The sequence below is a fragment of the Tiliqua scincoides genome, chromosome 3 (assembly GCF_035046505.1).
Source record: "Tiliqua scincoides isolate rTilSci1 chromosome 3, rTilSci1.hap2, whole genome shotgun sequence".
Lineage (NCBI taxonomy): Eukaryota > Metazoa > Chordata > Lepidosauria > Squamata > Scincidae > Tiliqua > Tiliqua scincoides.
This window is the reverse complement of record NC_089823.1, coordinates 127,015,733-127,037,416: the sequence shown is the minus strand read 5'-3', so window position 1 is coordinate 127,037,416 and position 21,684 is coordinate 127,015,733. Positions and strand designations below refer to the sequence as shown.

General features: G+C 42.6%; 1 protein-coding gene across 1 annotated transcript in view; it reads left to right on the top strand.

The window, feature by feature from the left end:
* Nucleotides 1-21,684, top strand: part of ENOX1 (ecto-NOX disulfide-thiol exchanger 1) — a 136,770-nt gene that overhangs the window by 44,965 nt on the left and 70,121 nt on the right. Inside the window, exon 6 of the mRNA XM_066620142.1 lies at nucleotides 16,315-16,527. Coding sequence (XP_066476239.1) covers nucleotides 16,315-16,527 — 213 coding nt within the window. The remainder of the gene's footprint in view (nucleotides 1-16,314; nucleotides 16,528-21,684) is intronic.

The following is a 21,684-nucleotide window of genomic DNA, read 5'->3' as shown; positions in this document are numbered from 1 at the left end:
AAAACTAACCAGAACATGGAGATAGAGTGGAGAGCATGTGGTTTTGGCAGCACTAAACAGCTCTTGTTGTTCAATATCAGGAATTCTTTCTTTGACAAGTCTGTAAGCTACATCACGGTGCATCATGCCTAGCCCTGCGGTGCCCAGCCCTATTGACTTAAGTTTAGTTAAAAGATCAGCGATCTTCAAAGGCAGGACTGAATCCGACAATAATTGGTCGTTAGACCAGTAGAGGTAGGGTTAAATAAAATCCTAAACCAAACTTTCAATAATCCTAGCCATGCAGTGGTCTTTAACTGAATTAACCCCACCTCAAGACACAGAACCAGGTAGGGAACGGACCTGGGTAAACCCAAAAACTTCCGCAAAAAAGAGACTTGAACGCGTTCTAACAATTGGTTAATAGCCTTATACCAGACAGGAGAGCCATGAAGAACCTGGGGAGGACTTTCTCAGTTGGCCCTTCACCACTGCTATGAATTCTCAATAGGTAGCTTAAGTAAGTTCCTTCCTCTCAGCCTCAGCTCCCAATTTCAACACAGGGATAATAATACTTGCTTACCTTACAGGGTTGTTGTAAGGATTCCATCAAGTTCCGGGATGGCCTGTCCATGAAGCGAAATGAAGCAGACACCTCAGTTAGCAGATAGGAGGGAGGGTGCTGATCTCTGCTGCCTCCACTGCTCCTGCTCCTCCTCCTCCTTCCACTCCCTGAATTGGAAAAAGAAGAGGAGGTTGGAGAGGCAGAGGAAATGTGAAGAGATGGAAAGTGCTAAGCTAGAACATCTGGGAGGAGCAGAAGCCAACACATCATCAGTTGGGAGGGAGCATTTAGTATCCTGTCTTGGGCTGGCCCTAATGAAGATAATAAATAAGAAGCACTTTGCACACTCAGAAAGAACTGTACAAATATTGAATATTAATTTCCTCAGAACATCACTGAAGCTGTACTAGGCGTTTTGGGAAGGTGGCGGAAAAGGGGAAGTGATAGCATTTCTCCCTTTGCACTTGCTAAATATAGCTGAGATTTTTTCATTAAAATATTATTATTCAGTTTTAGTGACTCAGAGCACGAATATTTGATATTGAACACCAACATTTCACATGATTCTGCAGCAACAGTTAAGCTCTGACAGTATTTGACAGCTGACATGCAGTTGCAGTCGGTGTTTGACTCTACTGGGCATAATAGTCAATGTTTGATAGTAAGTGAAGTCTGGCATGTAATGGCAGAATTTGACCCGTATCTGACGGCTGACTTCCCGTCATGTTTAGTGCAGATTTAATTCATTAATTTTGTCATTCAGGAAATAATTAACCTTTGACTGTGTGACAAAACCCAATACAGCTAGTTTTTAAATTTTTATTCTGAAACTTCATTTGGGGGAGGGGGGGACTTAGTAAGAATCATTGTTTTATATGGTGCTGACCCCAAACAATATACGTGTGTTTCATGAACATTAGTGCCCTCATGAACTGTGCTTCTCACTTTGGCAGATTTTTCACACCCCTTTGCAAAAGATATCCTAAGGCAACTGGGCCAACATTTCCATGCCCTGATCTAATCATACTTACAGCCCAATCCTATCATGGATTTGGCTGCTGTGTGGAGGGCTTTACAACAGTGGAATCCAGTTCCACTCTTGTAAGATTATCTTTTCCGGCAGGCATTTTAGGTGTGCTTCTGCACTGGGTAGCAGCACTGGAGGCTCGCTGTTGGACCTACAAAGGGAGTGGAGCGAGGTGGGGAGGGGTGGAACGGGGGGGTGGAGGGAGGCGAACCGGGGGTATCCGCAGATTTGTGTGTGCTGATATTCTATCCTCATCTGTCTCCCCTACTGCTGCCATTATACATCTCAAATCTATGCCTGCTAAACAGGTTTTTCCCAAGGCAAGTCGTCAAATGTTCACTTATCCAGAGGAGACCTTTCAAATAGCCCCCTCCCATAGATACAGCACACTCTCCATTAGCTCAGCTGTATCGACAGGGGTGGGTTTGGGTAGGATTGGGCTACCCTGTTGTAATCCTATGCACTTTGAATCTGACTCCTGAGTAAACATGCATGAAATTGCAGTGTGAGTTAATGAATTGTATATGTAAATGTTTAAATTCCAACTAGTCGTGTGTCATTTGCTGTGAAACATTGGGGGGCAGTGAAATTTCTAACACAACAGGGCAAGGTGAGTTCTGTTGACCAGGGCAGTTAAAATTTTATCTCCCCGTATACCCCGAACAGCAATGCAAAATGTGAAAAAGCATTGAAAGTAAAGTGCTTTCCCCCCAAGCATTCTCATACCTCCCTACTAAATGGCAAGCTCTACAGCAACAATTGTGAATGTTCAGCATAGCACTAGTTCTAAAGTTAAAGATGTAACTTCCAAAATTAGCAACAGACATTTCTTTTAAAATACTGTACCTGTCCTGTTTTTATTAGGTAATTACATTGTGGAACTATTTACTGAGGTTAAGTTACAGTGATGAATATGTGTGGTTCACTGCAATCCTCAGGGCTTTTAGGTTTGTAATTCTCAAACCATTTATTTCTGGAAGAGTCTCTTTGGCACAACTAACGGTGTTCTAGAAAATTGTTTATTTTTTAAGCTGCCACCTGTGAGATTTCAATCTTAATGTATTTTTATATTTTTAATATATAAAGTTCTGCAAGTTATTGCAAAGTCCTTCACGTTTATCTTTCTTTTTTATGAATTCCACAAAATACAGTAATCCAAAAGTGTACATTTTTACAACTCAGAACCTGTCTCTTTGCCAGATACTGTATTATCCCCTGAGGAGCGAACAGATTGGAAATTTAAATAAATAAATGGGAGCTACCATAAAATTAGCTATGGATATTGCTTATCTGCAAGATTCGTGTCACAGTAAGCTTGATGAGAGACACAGTTTGAAATTCAAACACTTGAAAGCCAGAGATACTCCAGTGTGGGTGATTTTGAGCAACCTATATGAAGCTGACATGGATTGATTTCCTTGATTCTCAGGAGTCATTCAGCATCTGTTGGTTAACATGTCAGGCTCTTTTCTATTTTTTTAATGGCTATTGGTGACCCAAATTTGTCTCACGTCAGGTAGAAAATAATGCCGTTCTTAACAGTGAATGGAATAGGCTGCAGGAAAAGAACCTAAGAAAAAATGTGATGAGGTATTCCTTCTCCCTCCTCCACACCACAGCCACCTGGTGTTTGGGATGGAAACCACAGGGGGCCTTATGTCCATACATGAATGGGGACCCTAAAAAAAAGCACAAGCGTCTGACACAGCCTATGTACCAACTGGGGCAGTGGTACTCAAACTTTTCTGACCTGTGGCTCCCTTGACCCCTGTGGCTGTTGGCCATGACTCCCCATCATATTCCTGAGGGCTGGAAGTGACATCATTAAACAGGAAGTGGCCAGAAATATTAACTATATTAATATTAATTATATTAATTATATCATTAATTAAATGCAGATCTTAAAAATATATTGTTAATACACAGCAATATACGTGCTTTATAAATGATCAGCTGCTGATCACTGCTGGAGACAGGATTCTCCTGACAGGAGAATCTCTCCTGACAGGAGAGTAGGTAGATTTTGTCTGGTCCAGGAGGACTTTTTTTTTTTTTTTTAACTTTGTAAGCATACCAATTGAATTGTTTTATCAAATGAACTTTGTGAACACCCAGTCTGACTAACATTACACATACACACCTCTGTGGACCCCAGTCCAACTAGTCATTTCTCCCATTCTCCATGGATAGGATTGAACTCTTATTAATTAAATTACATTAAATTTTTCCAGCAGCTGGGGGGGGGGGAAAATAAATTAAAAATAGACCATGAAAATATATCAGAGCTGATAAAGGTTTGGTTAGGAAGCTGATTTGTCTCCTATACTAGGAGATGCACAGCTCAATCCTATGAATGTCTATTCAGAAGTAAGTCCCATTACAGTCAATAGGGCTTACTCCCAGGAATAGGATTGGGCTGGCAATCACTCCATCAATGGCTGATAAGTATTCCCTTCAAGTAGCAAGATTCATCACTTTAAAAATACAGCCTCTCCTCTTCAGTCAAACAACAAGATTTATTGTTGTTTAAACAACACTTTAAAAACTGTTCCCTTTTTCTGCTCTTGGCCAAGTAAAGTGTGTGCTTGCCTTCCCCCCCTCCTTGCCAACTGCATGGAAACAACTTTAAGAGCCCTGGTGACTGGTAAAATAGGAAGCGTTTTATTTGGGGACGGAGGGGCTCGCATTCTGCCCAGGAAAGTTAGTGTGACTATATCGCTGTGAGAGGACATCTCGCGCCTCTCCTGTGTGTTCGTGGTGCTTTCCCAGGGAGCTGCGCCTCACAGTTTGAATAACACTGAACTGGGGATATGCAGCTAATCTTGGCTTCCTGATATATATAAAAGTGCAGTTTCACATTATTGCACACCATTTTGCATACACATAAACATAAAACATAGGGCAAGGCAAGAAAGGAGATAAGCTGGACAAGAAATACAGTTGGAGCTGGGCAGCTTAAATGGAAGCAGGCTAATCATGGAAGTGTCATGAAATTTGGAGAAATGAACATGCTGAATGTAAAAATGCATCAATTTTGCTCTGCTTGGCCTACAAAGGCCTCAATTATTTGTGTGTGTTCTAGTTAAACATGCAAGTTGCATTATCACAGCAACAGTCTATATTTTTGAGTAATTTTGGCTGCTGTGAGCTATGTGCAGCAGCTCCCGTTAGACTGAATTTTTCTTAGATGGCGTCATGAACCCACACCCCACAAAACCCCAATTGTCCCTGGGAATCCTGCTCCACTGAGGCCTGAAGTACCTACAGTTGCCGATGTTTGTTCTCCTTTCTCCAGGGTAAAGTTTTTGAGAGCTCTAGGATAGAGAAAAGCAGGGAGGTAACAGGGTGGCTGCTTTGCAAGTGGTCACTTGCTGCAGAGCTTCATGGCTTTGTGCATGTTCAGTTGGAACACATGCCAATCACTGGGGCGTGTTCAGGCCAAGCAGAACCAAACTTGTGTATCCCTATACAGTTGGCTCAGTTTCATACTTGTGGTTACGTTTTTTGTTTTTTTTTTACAAAAATAATTATTAAAAATAGACAGGGATAAGACCAGGTGAAATTGATCATCAACAAAGTAAGCAGAGTAAGATGATACAGCGGACTTGGAAATGTATTCAAGGGGGGGGGGGAACTAATACTCTACAGTATTTTCAACAAATAGAGCAGAATTAAAGAACTGAAATTAGATCAAGAGATAACAAATCATAATTAATGCTAAATGAACATTTAGTATAGTATACTAAATGTAAATACTTATAGTATTCCAATATTGAAAACCAATCTCGATAGAAACAGTCCCAAGGCAACAACATCTACTCCCATATTTGCTTATGTGCATTAATTTCATTCAAAAACACAGTATGTCAACTTTGAAAAAGCTAGTCATGCATAGTTGTTTGGAATTATTCCCACATTTTGGTAATTAAAAATCTGGCTGTAGTTCAAAGATCTCGCATGATCAGCTTATGCTCCTTTCTCACATCAAAACTCAAGTGAGCCTAATAGAATGGGAGACAGATTCAAAGCTAAAGAATGCCTCAGCATTCCATTCATATGAACCAAAATATCCTTCCAAATTCTTTAAGGCAGGGGTTGTCCAAATGATTTGGCAGGAGGGTCACATCATCTCTCTGACATTGTGTTGGGGACTGGGGGAAAAAAGAATTAATTTACATTTCAAATTTGAATAAATTTACTTAAATGTAAAGTACATAAGTGAATATATTAGAGCTGGAACTTACATGAATGAATGAAGGTTTTGCAATAGTTTAAGGCCTATAAAAGTAAGTAAAATAAAGTAAAGCCTTGCACAAAGTAAGGCCATTCATTACTTTGCTGCCACTGCTGCATCGCAGATGTGAAACCGCAAGCAGAGGAGGGAGCCCTTGGCCTACGGCTCACATGAGAGGTCGAACAGTTGCCCTCACTCTGAGAGCAATTGCATTGAGCCAGTGCAGGCACCAGCAAGTCTCCAGAGGGCCAGAGGCTCATTGGAGACTGGGGGCTCCTTGTGGGCCGTATTGGGGGTCCCTGAAGGCTGCAAATGGCCCCTGGGCCAGGGTTTGGGCATCCCTGGGCAAAGGAACCTCTACCTGCCTGGCATCTCCAGGACTGATAAGGGATGCAATTTCTTAGTTGGAATAAGTTACTATACATCATTTTACAGAAATTATCCCACAAGTTGGTGTCAAGAGTGTTATACAAATTGTTAATTGAGGCTTAAGGGTAGCATTCAGATTAAAATATATTCTCTACTTTTGTTTAACATTCAAATCCAAATCCTCTAGTTCAACAAGCATCCTACACATTTTTGTCAAGAGTTACTTATGATTGATAAGAATTGATAAATGTTTGAAAGAGGTTAACCATCTATAAATGTCATGACTTGAAGAGAGCAGTTGAATATAATGTCTGAATTGTAGATATTAAAACAAAGGACAGCACACAGTACAATATAACTGGTGTACTGTTGCTGGTGTAACTGTTAATAAGATGTTATGGCACTTTTGTGTTTTAATAAGATGTTATGGCACCCTGAGTCTAGAGAGACAGACTTCTAACTAAAGGCTAAAATCTCCCATCTCTTGAATGCTATCAAAATCAGGATTAAAAATGATAATGTGAATGGAGAAATGTTCAGGTGAAATGCAGTCTTATTCCATTCAATAGATATTGCTTTAGAAATAGAATTAAGTCTAAACTTCATCCCTCTGGTGTCATCCATAGCAATGTTGATGTAGGTTTATTACAATGAGATTTCAGTTACCCAGAAGGAAGATTCATGCACATTATTGAAGACATTGGGGGGGGGGGGGGGACAGACACAAAACAGCAGCATGATAATACTTAAGTGATGGATAGAGCAAACATTCTACCTCAAACCGCATGCTGTTGCAGCCCATTCATCTTAACCTGGACAGGCCTATATTTCCAGATAAAGTTTATTAGTCCTGCTTGTATTCTGTTCAATAATTTCTGGCAGATCAGCAAAGGAAGAGCAAGCATTAGAAAAAGCTATTAAGGCAATATTTTCCACTTTAACAGCAGCTATTCTTCCAGACCATGGAATTTGGTGTTCTGTCCATACTTCTTTTATATCCAACTGATTTTTGTGAATTGGGGTTCAATTCAGGGCAGTCTCAGGCACATCATCTGAAAGAATCACACTAAGTTATCTCATTCCTTTCTTTTGACATTGAGAATGGTTAGATGTCTCCCTTTCCATGGAGATATCTAACCATTCTCCATATCTACACTGTTATGAAGTAATTTGGATTTTGTCAGGTTAATTTTTTGTATATTCTTGAATATCTTGTTTCCCTTTAAGTTTCCTACTCCCAGCTAAACTGACTTAGTCTTGCCTTCTGTTTTAAGTACATCTTTAAAATTCTATGTAGGTATGCAGCTTGCATAGAGGTGAGGATGTACAGTTGCATCAAAACTCTACATTTTAAAGTTATATGCTGGTGTGACTTGTGTAGCAGCCAATCACTGGGCTTTCTCCCAGATGGCCCTGCAATAACACCGGGCCATGTGGGAGAAAACCTGATTAGCCAGCGTATGGGGAGGAGAGGAATTTCCTGCACAAGTTGACTCTCATGCAGACATTTCTTCCCCACTAGCCAAACAAACTTTCTCCCAGGTGTCCTTGCATAATTGCAGGTCCACCTTGGAGAAAATCAGCCATGACAGAAGTTCCTTTTCCACTGCCTGGGGGTGGATCACAGAGAGAGGATCAAAATTATTTCTACCTTTCTCTGAGTCCAGAAAGCCAGGGGCCTGGGTGGATGGATTGCACCCACACATGTGCAAGGGTTCAGATCCAACTCTTGTCTTAGGACCTGGCATAATATAGCGGTGACCCTAATGATTCCCATTCTGTATGACAGGAATTGTGGTCCACATCCTTACAGAGCACCGTTTTTCTTCACACTGGACTGGGACTACACATTATGTGTAGTGACATTATGGCCACTTTGGAAAAGGCTGCCAAGGATGCTGGGTTATACAGTCCCTGTTCAGTCCCTGGAAAGACAAGATACTCTTCTGGGGAGCAACCACAGCCATCTCTGTTGCCTTCCCTGTGCCTCAGGGTATGTTTTTGGGCACCTTGGGGATGGGAAAACTCCCTGCAGGTTTCAATGCCTTTGACCATTATATTCTTCTAGACTGCCTGATTGGGTTGGGACTGGGGAGTCCCATTTTGTGCTGGATCTGGTCCTACTTGGAGAGTAAATTCTAGAAGGTGGTGCTGAGAGTAAATTCTAGAAGGTGGTCTTTCTTTCTTTCTTTCTTTCTTTCTTTCTTTCTTTCTTTCTTTCTTTCTTTCTTTCTTTCTTTCTTTCTTTCTTTCTATTCAACAAACTGGGAAGATGTCTTCATGGGATTTGGAAGACGGTGCCATCAATATGCAGATGACGCACCTAGCTCTACACACCTCTCATTTCCATTGGATTCCAAAGATAACTTTTGTCTGGAGGTAGTGATCAGCTGGCCCTTGTCAGACACATATTACTCATATGCTGTTTAGACGACAGCAGTATGCTGCACATGGGTCTATCCTTAAAATGTCTTTGGAAACTACAGTAAGAATGCTGCTGCCAGATTACTGATGGGGGGTGGCTGTGCTGAACTTGTTGTTCTGTTCTTGCTTGATCTACACTAGCTTCTGCTTTGTTTCCAATTCCAATTCAAGGTGCTGGAAATCATCCTTTAAACCAGGGGTTTCCAAACCCCGACCCGGGGGCCAGATGCAGCCCGCAACAAGCCTCTGTCCAGCCCGTGGCAAGCCTCTGGTCCCCTTCAAACATCTGGCCCACTCAACCAAATGTGACCAGAGCTGTGCTCCAGTTCCATCTGGAGGGTGTTCTGAGGGCGGGGGGGGGCATGCACCTCCCCTCAGAATGCCTTCTAAAAGCCTAAAAGCATTCACTTCCTGGTTTTTCTGAAAAAGCAGAAGTGATGTTTTAGAGCCGTTGAAAGTCTTAGGCTTTCTAATGTATTTATTTAAATTTCATATTTAAAATTTATTTATTTTTCCGGTCCTCTACACCATGCCAGATATTTGATGTGGCTCTCTGGCCTAAAGGTTTAGAGACCCCTGCTTTAAACCCTAAATGGTTTGGTTACAACTTACTTGAGGGACCACTTTCCTTTACACATTTCTGCCCTCCCATCATTGGGAGGATCATTGGGGAGAATCATTGAGATCGTTGGGGAGGATCATTGAGGTCACGGGGGGGGGGGGCTCCCTGCCACCATATGAGTTGAGGTGTATGGAATACTCAGGACAGAGTTTCTCAGTAGTAATGTATAAGCTTTGGAACTCTGCCTTAGAAAATCCATCTAGCCCCTTCCTGCCTAGTTTTAGAAAGACAGTAAAAAGAGCTTTGTTTCTATAAGCCTTTGACCTGGCTTAACAGCTCCCTTGCAAGATTGGCCTCAGCGCTGTGGTTTTTCTGTATTGTATTTATTTTCTTTAAGGCAAAAAGGCAAAAAAGGAAAGCTCGTCAGCCTGGGAAGGCAGCTCATCTAAGAGAAGGAAAACTCTGATCCCAAACCTCCACTTCATTGCGGCTACATCCAGTTATGGAAAAGGCTTCAGGAGTCAACCTCGAGGCAAAATCAGGAGCCGGAGTCCCTGAGGCAGTTCGCGGCTGTACACAGCCACGCTCTGGCAACTCCTGCGACACCGCTGGAACCAACTGTATTGGCTTCTGCCTTTACACTGAACCATTTCAGTGACGTGGAGAGGGGGGATTTGCTGCGTGGGTAACAGCCTATCCTTCATACCTTCTTTACCCAGGCTTCGCACACTGGAGAGGACACTCCAACTTCACCATATGGCGTCGGCACAACATGGGAAGCAGCAGTTTACCAGTTATAAGTCTTCGCTCGATTGGCGTAGAGCGTGACGCCAGGGGCTGCTTCCGACGGTGGGAGAGATCATTGCATCTCATTGGGCAGCTACCGCCCGCCTTAAGCTGGGCAGTCCCCAGCCAGTAAGGTGTTGCCTCGCCACGGTCCGTTAACCTCACGGGGTGCATGGGGTTTAGGGTGAAAACTGACAAGCAGATTGACAACTCTGCACCATGCAACAGAAAACAGAAAACTCCTGCCCTAAAGTTGGGCACCTGGAACGTTAGGACAATGACACCTGGCTTCTCTGAACTGCAAGAAATAGACGACACACACAAAACAGTTGTCATTGACATGGAGCTGAGCAGACTGCAAATGGACATCGTTGCCCTTCAAGAGACAAGGCTGACAGATTCCGGATCTGTCGAGAGAAATTTCTCATTTTTCTGGCAGGGAAAACCACCAAACAAAACCAGGGAACATGGCATTGGCTTTGCGGTCAGAAATACCCTGCTGAAATCCATCATCCCACCTACTGTGGGAAGTGAAAGAATTTTGTCCCTGCAGCTCCAGTCATCAGCAGGACCTGTCACTCTCATCAGTGCTTATGCACCAACTCTGTTGTCTCCAGCAGAAGCCAAAGACAAATTTTACGATGACCTGGCCACCACTATCAAGAAGATCCCCATAAAAGAGCCATTGTTCATCTTCGGCGATTTCAATGCTAGAATTGGTGCTGATCACAGTTCATGGCCCACTTGCTTAGGTCAGTTCGACACTGGGAAGATGAATGAAAATGGCCAACGCCTGCTACAGTTTTGCTGTCATCACGGTCTCTGTTTCAGCAACACGTTCTTCAACACGAAGCCCCAACATAGAGTCTCTTGGAGACACCCAAGATCAAAGCACTGGCACCAGCTCGACCTGATTCTCACCAGACGCTCCAGCCTTCCCAGCATCAAGATCACACACAGCTATCAGGGTGCTGCCTGCGACACTGACCACTCCCTGGTGTGCAGCAGAGTGAAACTGCAAACAAAGCGACTGTACCACACGAAAAAGGAAGGAAGACCTCGCATTGATACCAGCAAGACCCAGGATCAGAGAAAAGTGGAGGAATTTGCACGAGCACTTGAGGAATCTCTTCCAGGCCCAGCTGACGCAAACGCATCCAACAGATGGGAACATTTCAAGAATGCCGTTTACAACAACACCTTGTCCATATTTGGCAAGAAGACCAACAAGACGGCAGACTGGTCTGAAGCCCACTCTGAGCAGTTGACACCAGTCATTGAGGAAAAGAGGAGAGCTCAAGCAGCATACAAGGCCTGTCCCAGTGAGCGCAACCTGCAGGTCCTCCGAGCTGCTCGCAGCAAAGCCCAGCAGACTGCCAGGAGATGTGCTAATGACTACTGGCTCCAGCTCTGTTTCCAGATACAGATAGCAGCTGACACGGGCAACATCAAGGGGATGTATGATGGTATCAAGCAGGCCCTAGGTCCAACGCAGAAGAAAATTGCCCTTCTGAAGTCTGACACAGGCGAGGTCATCCAGGATCGGGTGCAGCAGATGGAACACTGGGTGCAGCACTACTCTGAGCTATATTCCAGAGAAAATGTAGTCACCGAAGAAGCGCTGAACAACATTGAGTACCTGCCTGTGCTGGAGGAGCTTGATAGTGAACCAATCCTAGAAGAACTTCACGTGGCCCTGGACTCCCTTGCCTTTGGCAAGGCACCTGGAAAAGACAGCATCCCTGCGGAAGTCCTAAAGTGCTGCAAAGAGATCATCGTCACTGAGCTGCATGAAATCCTCTGTCTCTGCTGGAGAGAAGGTGGAGTACCTCAAGACATGAGGGATGCATACATCATCACGCTGTACAAGAACAAAGGCGACGGGTGACTGCAACAACTACCGCGGCATCTCTCTCCTTAGTGTTGTAGGAAAGTTGTTTGCCCAAGTTGCACTAAAGAGTCTCCATGTACTTGCAGAGAGCGTCTATCCAGAATCACAGTGTGGATTCCAAGTCAACAGGTCCACCACTGATATGGTATTCTCCCTTAGACAGCTGCAGGAGAAATGCAGAGAACAACGACAGCCACTCTTTATAGCCTTCATAGATCTCACGAAGGCTTTTGACCTGGTCAGTAGGGACGGCCTCTTCAAGATTCTCCCCAAGATTGGATGTCCACCCAGGCTCCTCAGCATCATCAGATCCTTCCACAAGGACATGAAGGGCACTGTTGTCTTTGATGGCTCCACATCAGACCCCTTTGACATCCGAAGCGGCGTGAAGCAGGGCTGTGTTCTTGCACCAACCTTGTTTGGGATTTTCTTCACTGTCCTATGGAAGCATGCCTTTGGAACTGCAACAGAAGTCATCTATCTCTGGACCAGATCAGATGGAAAGCTCTTCAACCTCTGCAGACTGACAGCAAAGTCCAAAGTCCAGCTGAAATGTCTGCGTGACTTCCTCTTTGCCGACAATGCAGCTGTTACAACCCACTCTGCCAAAGATCTCCAGCAGCTCATGGATCGTTTTTGCAAGGCCTGCCAAGATTTTGGACTGACTTCAGCCTGAAGAAAACACAGGTCATGGTTCAGGATGTGAACTCACCTCCCTGCATTACAATCTCTGCGCATGAACTGGAGGTTGTCCATGACTTTGTGTACCTTGGCTCAACGATCTCCGACACTCTTTCTCTCGATACTGAGCTAAACAAACACATCGGTAAAGCAGCTACCACGCTTTCCAGATCACAAAGAGAGTCTGGTCCAACAAGAAGCTGATGGAACATACCAAGATCCAGGTTTGCAGAGCTTGTGTCCTGAGTACACTTCTGTACTGCAGCGAGTCATGGACTCTTCGCTCACAACAGGAGAGGAAAATGAACGCTTTCCACATGCGCTGCCTCCGGCGCATTCTCGGCATCACCTGGCAGGACAAAGTTCCTAACAACACAGTCCTGGAACGTGCTGGAATCCCTAGCTTGTATGCACTGCTGAAACAGACGCATGCGTTGGCTCGGTCATGTTGTGAGAATGGATGATGGCCGGATCCCAAAGGATCTCCTCTATGGAGAACTCGTGCAAGGAAAGCACCCTACAGGTAGACCACAGCTGCGATACAAGGACATCTGCAAGAGGGATCTGAAGGCCTTAGGAGTGGACCTCAACAAATGGGAAACCCTGGCCTCTTAGTGGCCCGCTTGGAGGCAGGCTGTGCAGCATGGCCTTTCCCAGTTTGAAGAGACACTTGGCCAACAGACTGAGGCAAAGAGGCAAAGAAGGAAGGCCCATAGCCAGGGAGACAGACCAGGGACAGATTGCACTTGCTCCCAGTGCGGAAGGGATTGTCACTCCCGAATTGGCCTTTTCAGCCACACTAGACACTGTTCCAGAACCACCATTCAGAGCGCGATACCATAGTCTTTTGAGACTGAAGGTTGCCAATAACATTTATTTTCTCCACCATAAGTTTTTAGGTAGTGTGACTTTTAACGTTTCAATTTTTTTTTAGTTGTATATCTATTGTCAGTGACGTGCAATGCCCTGGAGGTCTTTTTTTGGCAAAAGGACAGCATGCTCATTTTGAAATGGATAAATAAATAATGTAAGTGTGAATGAGGTTAATATCTTCCTTGATTTCCTTGGTGTCTGTGCAAAGTGAGAGTGTCTATCTACAAATTTGAACAAACCCTCTGTATTTGTCGCCTTGAGGTACAAAAACTCATAAAGGTAATTTACAATGGATAGCCAGCTGGCTGACATTGATAAACGGATGGTGTTCAAAGGAATACATCACAGCTCTCAAGACAAATCCTGTTCTACAAGGTATAGTGCAGCTTCACATAAGTAGTGTGTATGTTTAAGTAATTGACGAGCTGTCATCGCAGTAGTAATTTCTTTAAAACACATTTTAAAGTTTTTTAAAACTGCAGGAAAGTGCTTCAGTGTGTACTGGATTTTTAAAGAGTAATTATGAAAAGAGACATAGCATAAAGACATAGCTCTTTATATTTTTATTGTTGTTTCCTCAAAGTAATACAAGGAAAGCCTTCAAAGGGCTGTAAACCAGCCTTGGTTTTTAAACTGGCTTATATTTGACTTCACCAGACAAGAGATAAATTTATTGGCTAGGATCCAGGTGAACTTGCAAATGTTTAGAAGTAATTCAATGTTCTGCTCTTGACAAAGAAGATGAATTTCAGCATGTAAGCCACTGGGCAGTTAGCTCATCAATTTAGAAAGCCAGAAGTGACAATGAAATTAGGATTTAAAAATAACCCACTGAGAGAGCATTATGATGAGTAAAACCTTTCTGCTGTGAAGAATTTCCCTGTAGCACATGTAAAATTGTTAGCCACTTGTATTTCCTAATTATACAACCAATGTAGTTGGTTGTAGAGAACCATCAATTAATATGCTGCTAATAGGCTCGTGCCACTCGTTGGAGTTTGTGATCTTGGTTTTTTTCATTCATGGAGGGAAACACCTGTCAACTGTAAGGAAAAACATTGTGATCCCAGATGTGTCCATTGAGGTCCAGACTTCTGCAATTCTGCCGTTCATGAACCTCAATGGACTTTATGCAGCCTAAGTGTGTACACAGCTGCAGCCAAAAACACAAACAAAAATCGTGTTTGCTCTTTCCCCTTGTGTCCTGTTTCCCAATTATTTACCTTTGGATGGATTGTAAGTCTGTGGGCACACTTGGTGGTGTTAGCATAGCACTTGATTGGGTAGGTACTTTATAAGAAGAAAAAGAAGAATTTTTTCTGTTTACCTGAACCTCACTCTCACTGTTAGCATGTTATTCTGTAGTGAAGATGACCCATTACATGAAATAAGTATGATAGAGCAGGATGGTTTTTTAATAATTTAAGTAACCTCAGGAGACTGTGATTTTGAGATGAGAAGGGCTCTTTGTTCATCTTCATCAACCATTCTCCAGTCAGAATTGCTCCCCAAACTGCTTTTATTCTCATAGGATTCCAGATGAATGTTTACAAGAGGCAGACCTCAGGGCAACACTGTGCCATCCAGTTTAACTATGACCTTGTTATTCCCTGCCAAATTTCAGTAAGATTGAATGGAGGATTCAGAATTTATAACTGATAGAATATTAAAATGGTGGGATTCTATTATTCTGCCTGTGTGTGGCTGTTATATGAAAGGCAGAAGATCTTCAGAAAATTTGGGGTGCGTGAGTGGGGATGCCATGTGTGTTTTGCTTTCTGCTGTGCTTACCTTAGCTTTTTCACTCTTGTATTGTGGCTAATTTTTGTGGCTAGGCTCAATAATTTCCTTTGCATAGGTTTTGATCAATGATTCCTTTTATTTAGAAAAGGTGTGACTTGGCTCACTTCTGTGTGCAACTTGTTTTATATGAATTAGAGCCCAATCCTATCCACACATTCCTGGGAGTAAGACTCATTGACCATAAAGTGATTTACTTCTGAGTAGATATGCATAGGATTGGGTTATCAGTTATTCTCTTCATGATCCCTCAATGTGACTTGGCTTGCTTCTTTGAACTTTATCCTAACTGAGTTGTCTCCGTAAACTGTAAACTTCTTAGTGGTCATTGTACCTCTTGAATTTCAACAAGCTTGAGTTTGAAATACTTGGACAGTAGAATGTCAGGCTAGGAACATGAAGATCTGGACCCACAAACACATTTAGGAATGAAGCTTACTGGACATTCTTGGTTCAGTGATGTCTGTATAATTCATCCATTAGTTGTATTTTTAGCAAATGATTGGGGAAGGTTTGGCTGTTGGATTTCTATATAGACACAACCCTCCCTGGTCCAGTGTCAACCTGGAACATCACGGCAAAGTGTGGGTGCATTGAACCTAATTGATAAAGCCACCATAATATGTGAAACTGTACAACATTTTTACAGCTAACTCGGGAAGGAAATGAAGGTAAACATCATAATTTCCCATTTTCCATGCTTTTTGGAGCATAAGGGAAAATTGTAAGCACCCTACTGATTTGAAAGTGAAGGGTTTTTTTTAAAAAAATATTTGAACAAATGGTTTATATTTAAAGGATTATTACTCTAGCTGTGCAGGGAAATGCCCTCAAAAATATTTATCATTTAATTATTCCCAGAGCAAAGTTGCTTCTTGTTGCTAGAACAGTATAAAGAGTAAATGAAAATTCAAGCCACTATGTTTTACAAGACTCTAAATAGTCAGACCTTTGGAAGCAATTTATAAAACTTCACGTAAGGGCGTTAAGTGAGGTCTAGTGTGCCATACATCATAAACATTGTTTATGAGACTATTAATTCATAAGAGCAGAGGTGCATTCATTGCAAACAAAAAAAAACCCTTGTGTTTTTAATTTAAACTTATTGGTTTGCTTGCTCTAGATGACAGCAAATTTTCAGAGGCCATAACAGTGTTGCTGACCTGGATAGAGCGAGGCGAGGTGAACCGTCGCACAGCCAACCAGTTCTACTCAATGGTGCAATCCGCAAATAGCCACGTCCGCCAGCTCATGAATGAAAAAGCAACGCATGAAGAAGAAATGGAGCAAGCCAAGGAAAAATTTAAAAATGCCTTAACAGGGATCCTCACTCAATGTAAGTAGCCATAGTTAGTCCTGCAGTGTTGTTTTTATATTAGTTAGAGGTGATGGTGTTTTTGTAACCCTGAGGGTAAGTAGTTGCAACGTAGTCACTTTCTATTCATATCCTATGGCACTTTGGAAGATCAAGGACCATTCTTAAGACTTTACTTTTCAAAGTGAGGTGAGTTGTAGCAGCGTTTGGTGTTTTTTTTTTCCCCCCAATAGACCAAAGCTATCTAAAACATAAGAAACAGACCAGTCAAGAACCTTCATCTGGTGTGAACAAGGCCAGTTGTTTTCACATTGGGATTCATTAATTGGGTTATTGGTATGCTGTACTATTGATCTGAAAAATTCTGGTTGTCCCTTGGGATTTCACTGCAAGCAGCCTGTGGTGTTAGTATTGTTTTGGGATTGTGACAAGATAGACATGAGTTACAACATATAAGTTGTGCCTTGTGTTCAACATACAAGTGTGCCTTGTGTATTAATTATCTGAGGCAAACACCAGCACATAAGCAGAATTTGCTGCAGAGCTTTTGGCAGGAGGACCATTCAGCTGATTTCCTGTAAATGCTCACGTGCAGATGAGCTGCCTCCTATAGTCAGCAGGGGCATTTTTAATTTGTAGATAATACAATCAGTCCCGTTACCTTAACGGGGTTTCAGTATAAAACAATAATTACATGATGGGTTTGTTTTTTGTAATAAAAATTATTTTTTACCAGTTTAGTCATGAAAGGGTACAGTACACATTCTTACAGTCAAGCTAAAAGAAAATAAAAGCCATCTTTACTTTACTCAGGCCATGTGGGAAATGGCTTGGATCCAGTAAATCACGAGCAATGATGATTAGAGCAGTTTTTTATGCCAGCTGAAGCATACATTTTAGAACCTAATGTGCAAAAATTGTACATGCCATGATTAAATATAAAATATTTACCAGTACCCAAGAACAGAATGTACACAAGAACATAAACTAACAACCAGATGAATAATAATCACCACTTTGAAAATACTAGGTGTCATAAATTTCCAAAATAGATGTCTTCTGTGCGTGTTAGAAATGCATATTTGGACAATTAGTTCTAATGCATTTCATAAGAAGTTAATTAACTGCTGATGTTGCTGAAAGACTGAAAATTCAAGGTACATAGACACAGATAGAGGTTCCCCTGCAGTCCTCCATAAGAAATGAGGAACATAGTTAAGTACAGATTGAGCCTACTTATCTGCGGATTTGGATCAACGTGGGTCCTTCTGACCCTTAATGAGCCACATTCAGCCCAACCTGAAGCCTCTGGTCCAGTTGCATCCAGAGGCTCTTCTGAGACATGTGGAGGCTGTGCACAGCCTCCACTTGGCTCAGAAAGGCCTCTGGAGGTCCTAGATGGGCACTTCGGGAAAACTCCAGAGATCCAGTCCCCCCTACTCAATTGCATTGTTAATCATATTTTATTATATAAATTGATTTTCATTTTTCTGTCCTTTATGTAAGCCATCTTGGATACCTTCCATAGAAAGTCAACCAACACATTATTTAAATAAGTAATAATTTATATGGTGCTTGTAAATCGTAACTAAAACATATATTTCCAAGCATAGTTCAAATTGGACTGGGTTATCGGGCACCTGTGACTCAGTCTATAGAACCAGAAAATAATCTTACACTGAGCCTCTGTATTACCAAACAGGGAAGGGGTCATCCAAGACCCTATGTGGAGGCTTGCCATGTTATCTGACAACCAAGGTTTTTCCCAGATTTTAGCTTTCCTGCCTGATGCCCCTTTAGTCAATTACAAGTCCTAGATTGCTAACTTTCATTTAAAAAAAATAAATATTAATCTTCTAGCTCTTGTACAAACTGAACTAGAAAACTCAGTGTGCAAGGAGCAAACAAAATCCCTGTACAGCTGCCTACTCTTTCTCCACATGACACACATGCCTGAAAGCACAGCACGTGCTAGCAGCAGCAGCAATGTGTGCACATGACATTCATGAGAGAAAGGGGGCCCAGGGTGAGATAGGTGTGCCCAAGTTGTTGCTAGCGGAGTATCTCTCTGTCTCTCCCACCCCTCTCTGTCTCTCTATGTGAGCAATGCTAGCCTCAGAGTTAGAACAGAGATGCTCCCTGAACTCTAGGGGAAACAGAAGAAAAAATGAAACCAGTCACCACCAGAGTAGCTTAGCACTATTGTGTTAAGGTATGTGGTTCCCAGAGACTTAATAAGAGATCATTGCAAAATGACCCTCCCAGCTGTGTTGCCTCTGCAAAGTGGGTGCATCGCTGTCAAAAGCTCCCTCAAACCTCATCTACTTAACTAACAGCATATCTGACCAATCACTGTGCTTGCTTGGCACCTTGGACAGCTCATGAAGGCAAACAGACAGTAAGCCCCTGCCTCCTATAGGCAGGAAGAGTCCTACTGTGACATAAACACAATAGTAACAGTGTGGGAAAGTTGGATTGGTGCTTGGCACTGTGCTCTGTTCCCTGTAGTGGATTTAGGCACCCAGTTTCCTGAGGAGGGGTTAATTAAGAAGAAACAGCCCCTGATGCCCACCTGCCTGCCTAGCTGTACCCCAACCATCTTTCCACTTGCCTACTGGAATGTAGCTCAGCACAGTCTTAGTGGACTTAAGTATCTTTTACTTGTAGCTCTTTTACTTATAGTTTTCCTATGTTCTCAGAGAATTTCACCTGTATTATCTCAGTAATCTTTACCACGTTCCTGCCAGATAGGCCAATGCTAGCTCTTCTTTACAGATTGGAGGCTGAGAAATTGTGACCCACCCAAGACCTTCCAGTAAGTTCATTACCGAGGCAAGATTTCAACTAGGTACTTCATAGCTCATGTTGTTAATCATCTTGCTACAGGACATATCTAGAAAGATTAATGATTCTCTTGGCATTCACTTAGAACTAGTTTAATAGCTATTAAGACATAAGTCCCAGTTGTACTAATGCATTCCGGTTTTAATTCAATATTGTTGCACATGTCTAATTAATGTACTTATCCAGGTCTGCATTACAATGCTGTACCTTATCTTTGTTCTTTGCATTGGTAAATGGAGAATTTTGTTTGATTTCTGCGTTCAGTGGATGATTCTTCTTCTGTAGTGTTGTAGACACTGTAAACAAATACAGCTATGTACAGTGAATGAGAGCCAATGACTGGGCAGACTCTTTTCCTTTGTTGCTTGGGGTCTATAGCTTCCTGGATGGGTGTGAAGTTCCAGGGAGGGAGATCAAGGCAGGTGGTACTTTTCTCTTCCACCAGCCAAGGCCTGGTAAATTGAATGCCAGCCCTGGCATTGGACCCAGATTGATCCACACAGAATTTGTAGGGAGTGGCTCCATCCTAACTGGTTGATCCATCCTTATATGAACTGGGGAAACAGAGCTCCTGTCAGAGCAGGCCCTTTCAAGAGACAAGATGCCTAAGGTAGTGAACACAGGGGAAACTGAGGCAGCTATCCCACTCCTGCTGCTGTGAGTACCATCCCACCTGCCTCCTCCCCAATCCACACTGGGTCATGCCTCCACTTCTTCCTTTCCTACCCATCACACCCACATTCTTGACCAGCCACCACTGTCCCTGCAGTGGCTCCTCTATATTTGCTCTAACTTCTGGCAAGTTGAAGAGGGCATAAGGGGGCAGCAGCTTGCTCACCTGTGTCTTGCCTTTTACTTCCTCTTTGGGAAGGAGGAGATTGCTGCTGCAGCTGTCTCAGCAGTGGAGAGGCTCTGGCAGCCCTGTCTTCTTGTCCTGCAAAGTCTGCAAGAGTTGAAATGGGAGCTCCAGATTTTACAAGGGAAGGAGCTGCCAATCACCTCCTCTTTCACCCTGAGTCCTCTTTAGAGCCTGGGTGGGGTGTGTTAGTGTTTGGTGCCTTGGGTCAGGCATATGAAGACCTTGAACGGTCCCTGGCTCCTTTGTGGTTTCCTTGTATATGAATTAGAAAGGGATTATCCGGTCCTATTTTTCTTTGAACGCAGTATCGTCATTAGTACCCTGATCCTCACACTGCACACCAGGATCTGCGCATTCACCTGTGGAGCAGATCACTGGTGGTGCATTGATGGTTCCCAGAAGTAAATAAGTTAACCCATTTTTGCCCGGCCCACAGGTGTACACATTTGGTCCCTGTTGCATATATGCAACGTTGGGCAGAAATGGCTTAAGAAGGTGGACCCAAACTCAGGAAACTTGAGCAACACTGACTTAACTGCAGTGTTGTGTCATATCAAACATCTGGGAGTAATTGCAGGCTTGGGATTTAAAACTTGCATATGCTCAGTCTATCACGAAATAATCTCTATTGCAAAGCAGTACTCTTTGGAAAACATCACCCTTTTGCCTCCCAACTTGACTCACAAACTCCAGCCCATTAATTATAACATCTTACCTTTACTATAATTCTTTCTGTCAAATCAATTGTCAGGTGTCTGCTTTTTCAGAACTTAGCTGCCAGGCTTCTGATCAGAATCACATTGGCCGTGTAAATCCTCCCTTTCATGGGGCTTGATTCTGTACTGCAAGGGAGACAAGAGCCTGAAACTGTACTAGGTGAATGGAGTGCTAACATTGCAACTGACTGTCATTCCATTTGAGTGAAGCCCTATTCCTTACTATGTCTTGAAGCATAGCTTAGAACAGAATAAAAACTGTGGTTAAAGCTTCGTAACAGAAAAAACAGCCTAATCGCACTTGAGTTTTATGCAGGAGCATGATTCCACTACCCAGTCTCAGATAAGCTTTGAACATTTAATCCCAAGACATCTGCAGTGTTTTGAGAGATTCTCTCCAACCCTCTTAATGAAATTCTGCAGAAATCTATATGCTACTGTTATGCACAATTAAATGAGCCTATGTACTAAGTATCCATACCAATTGCACAAATCCTTGTTTGTGCTGTACAGTATGCTTGATAATATTGTTATAGTTATGGTGAGGTTTAAAAAAATTACCTGCTCTCAATGTCCACAACTTTTTCTAGATATTCTTGAAAACATGTAAAAGAGAACCTTAGAAATTTGAAGTAAATTTAAACCTTTTACCATTGAAATCTCAATTCCAGCCTCATTTTTTGGGACAAAATATGCAGTTTTCCAGGATCAGGGAAGAAGACAAATCTTACCCATGTTTACTGCTTAACATCAACTAGA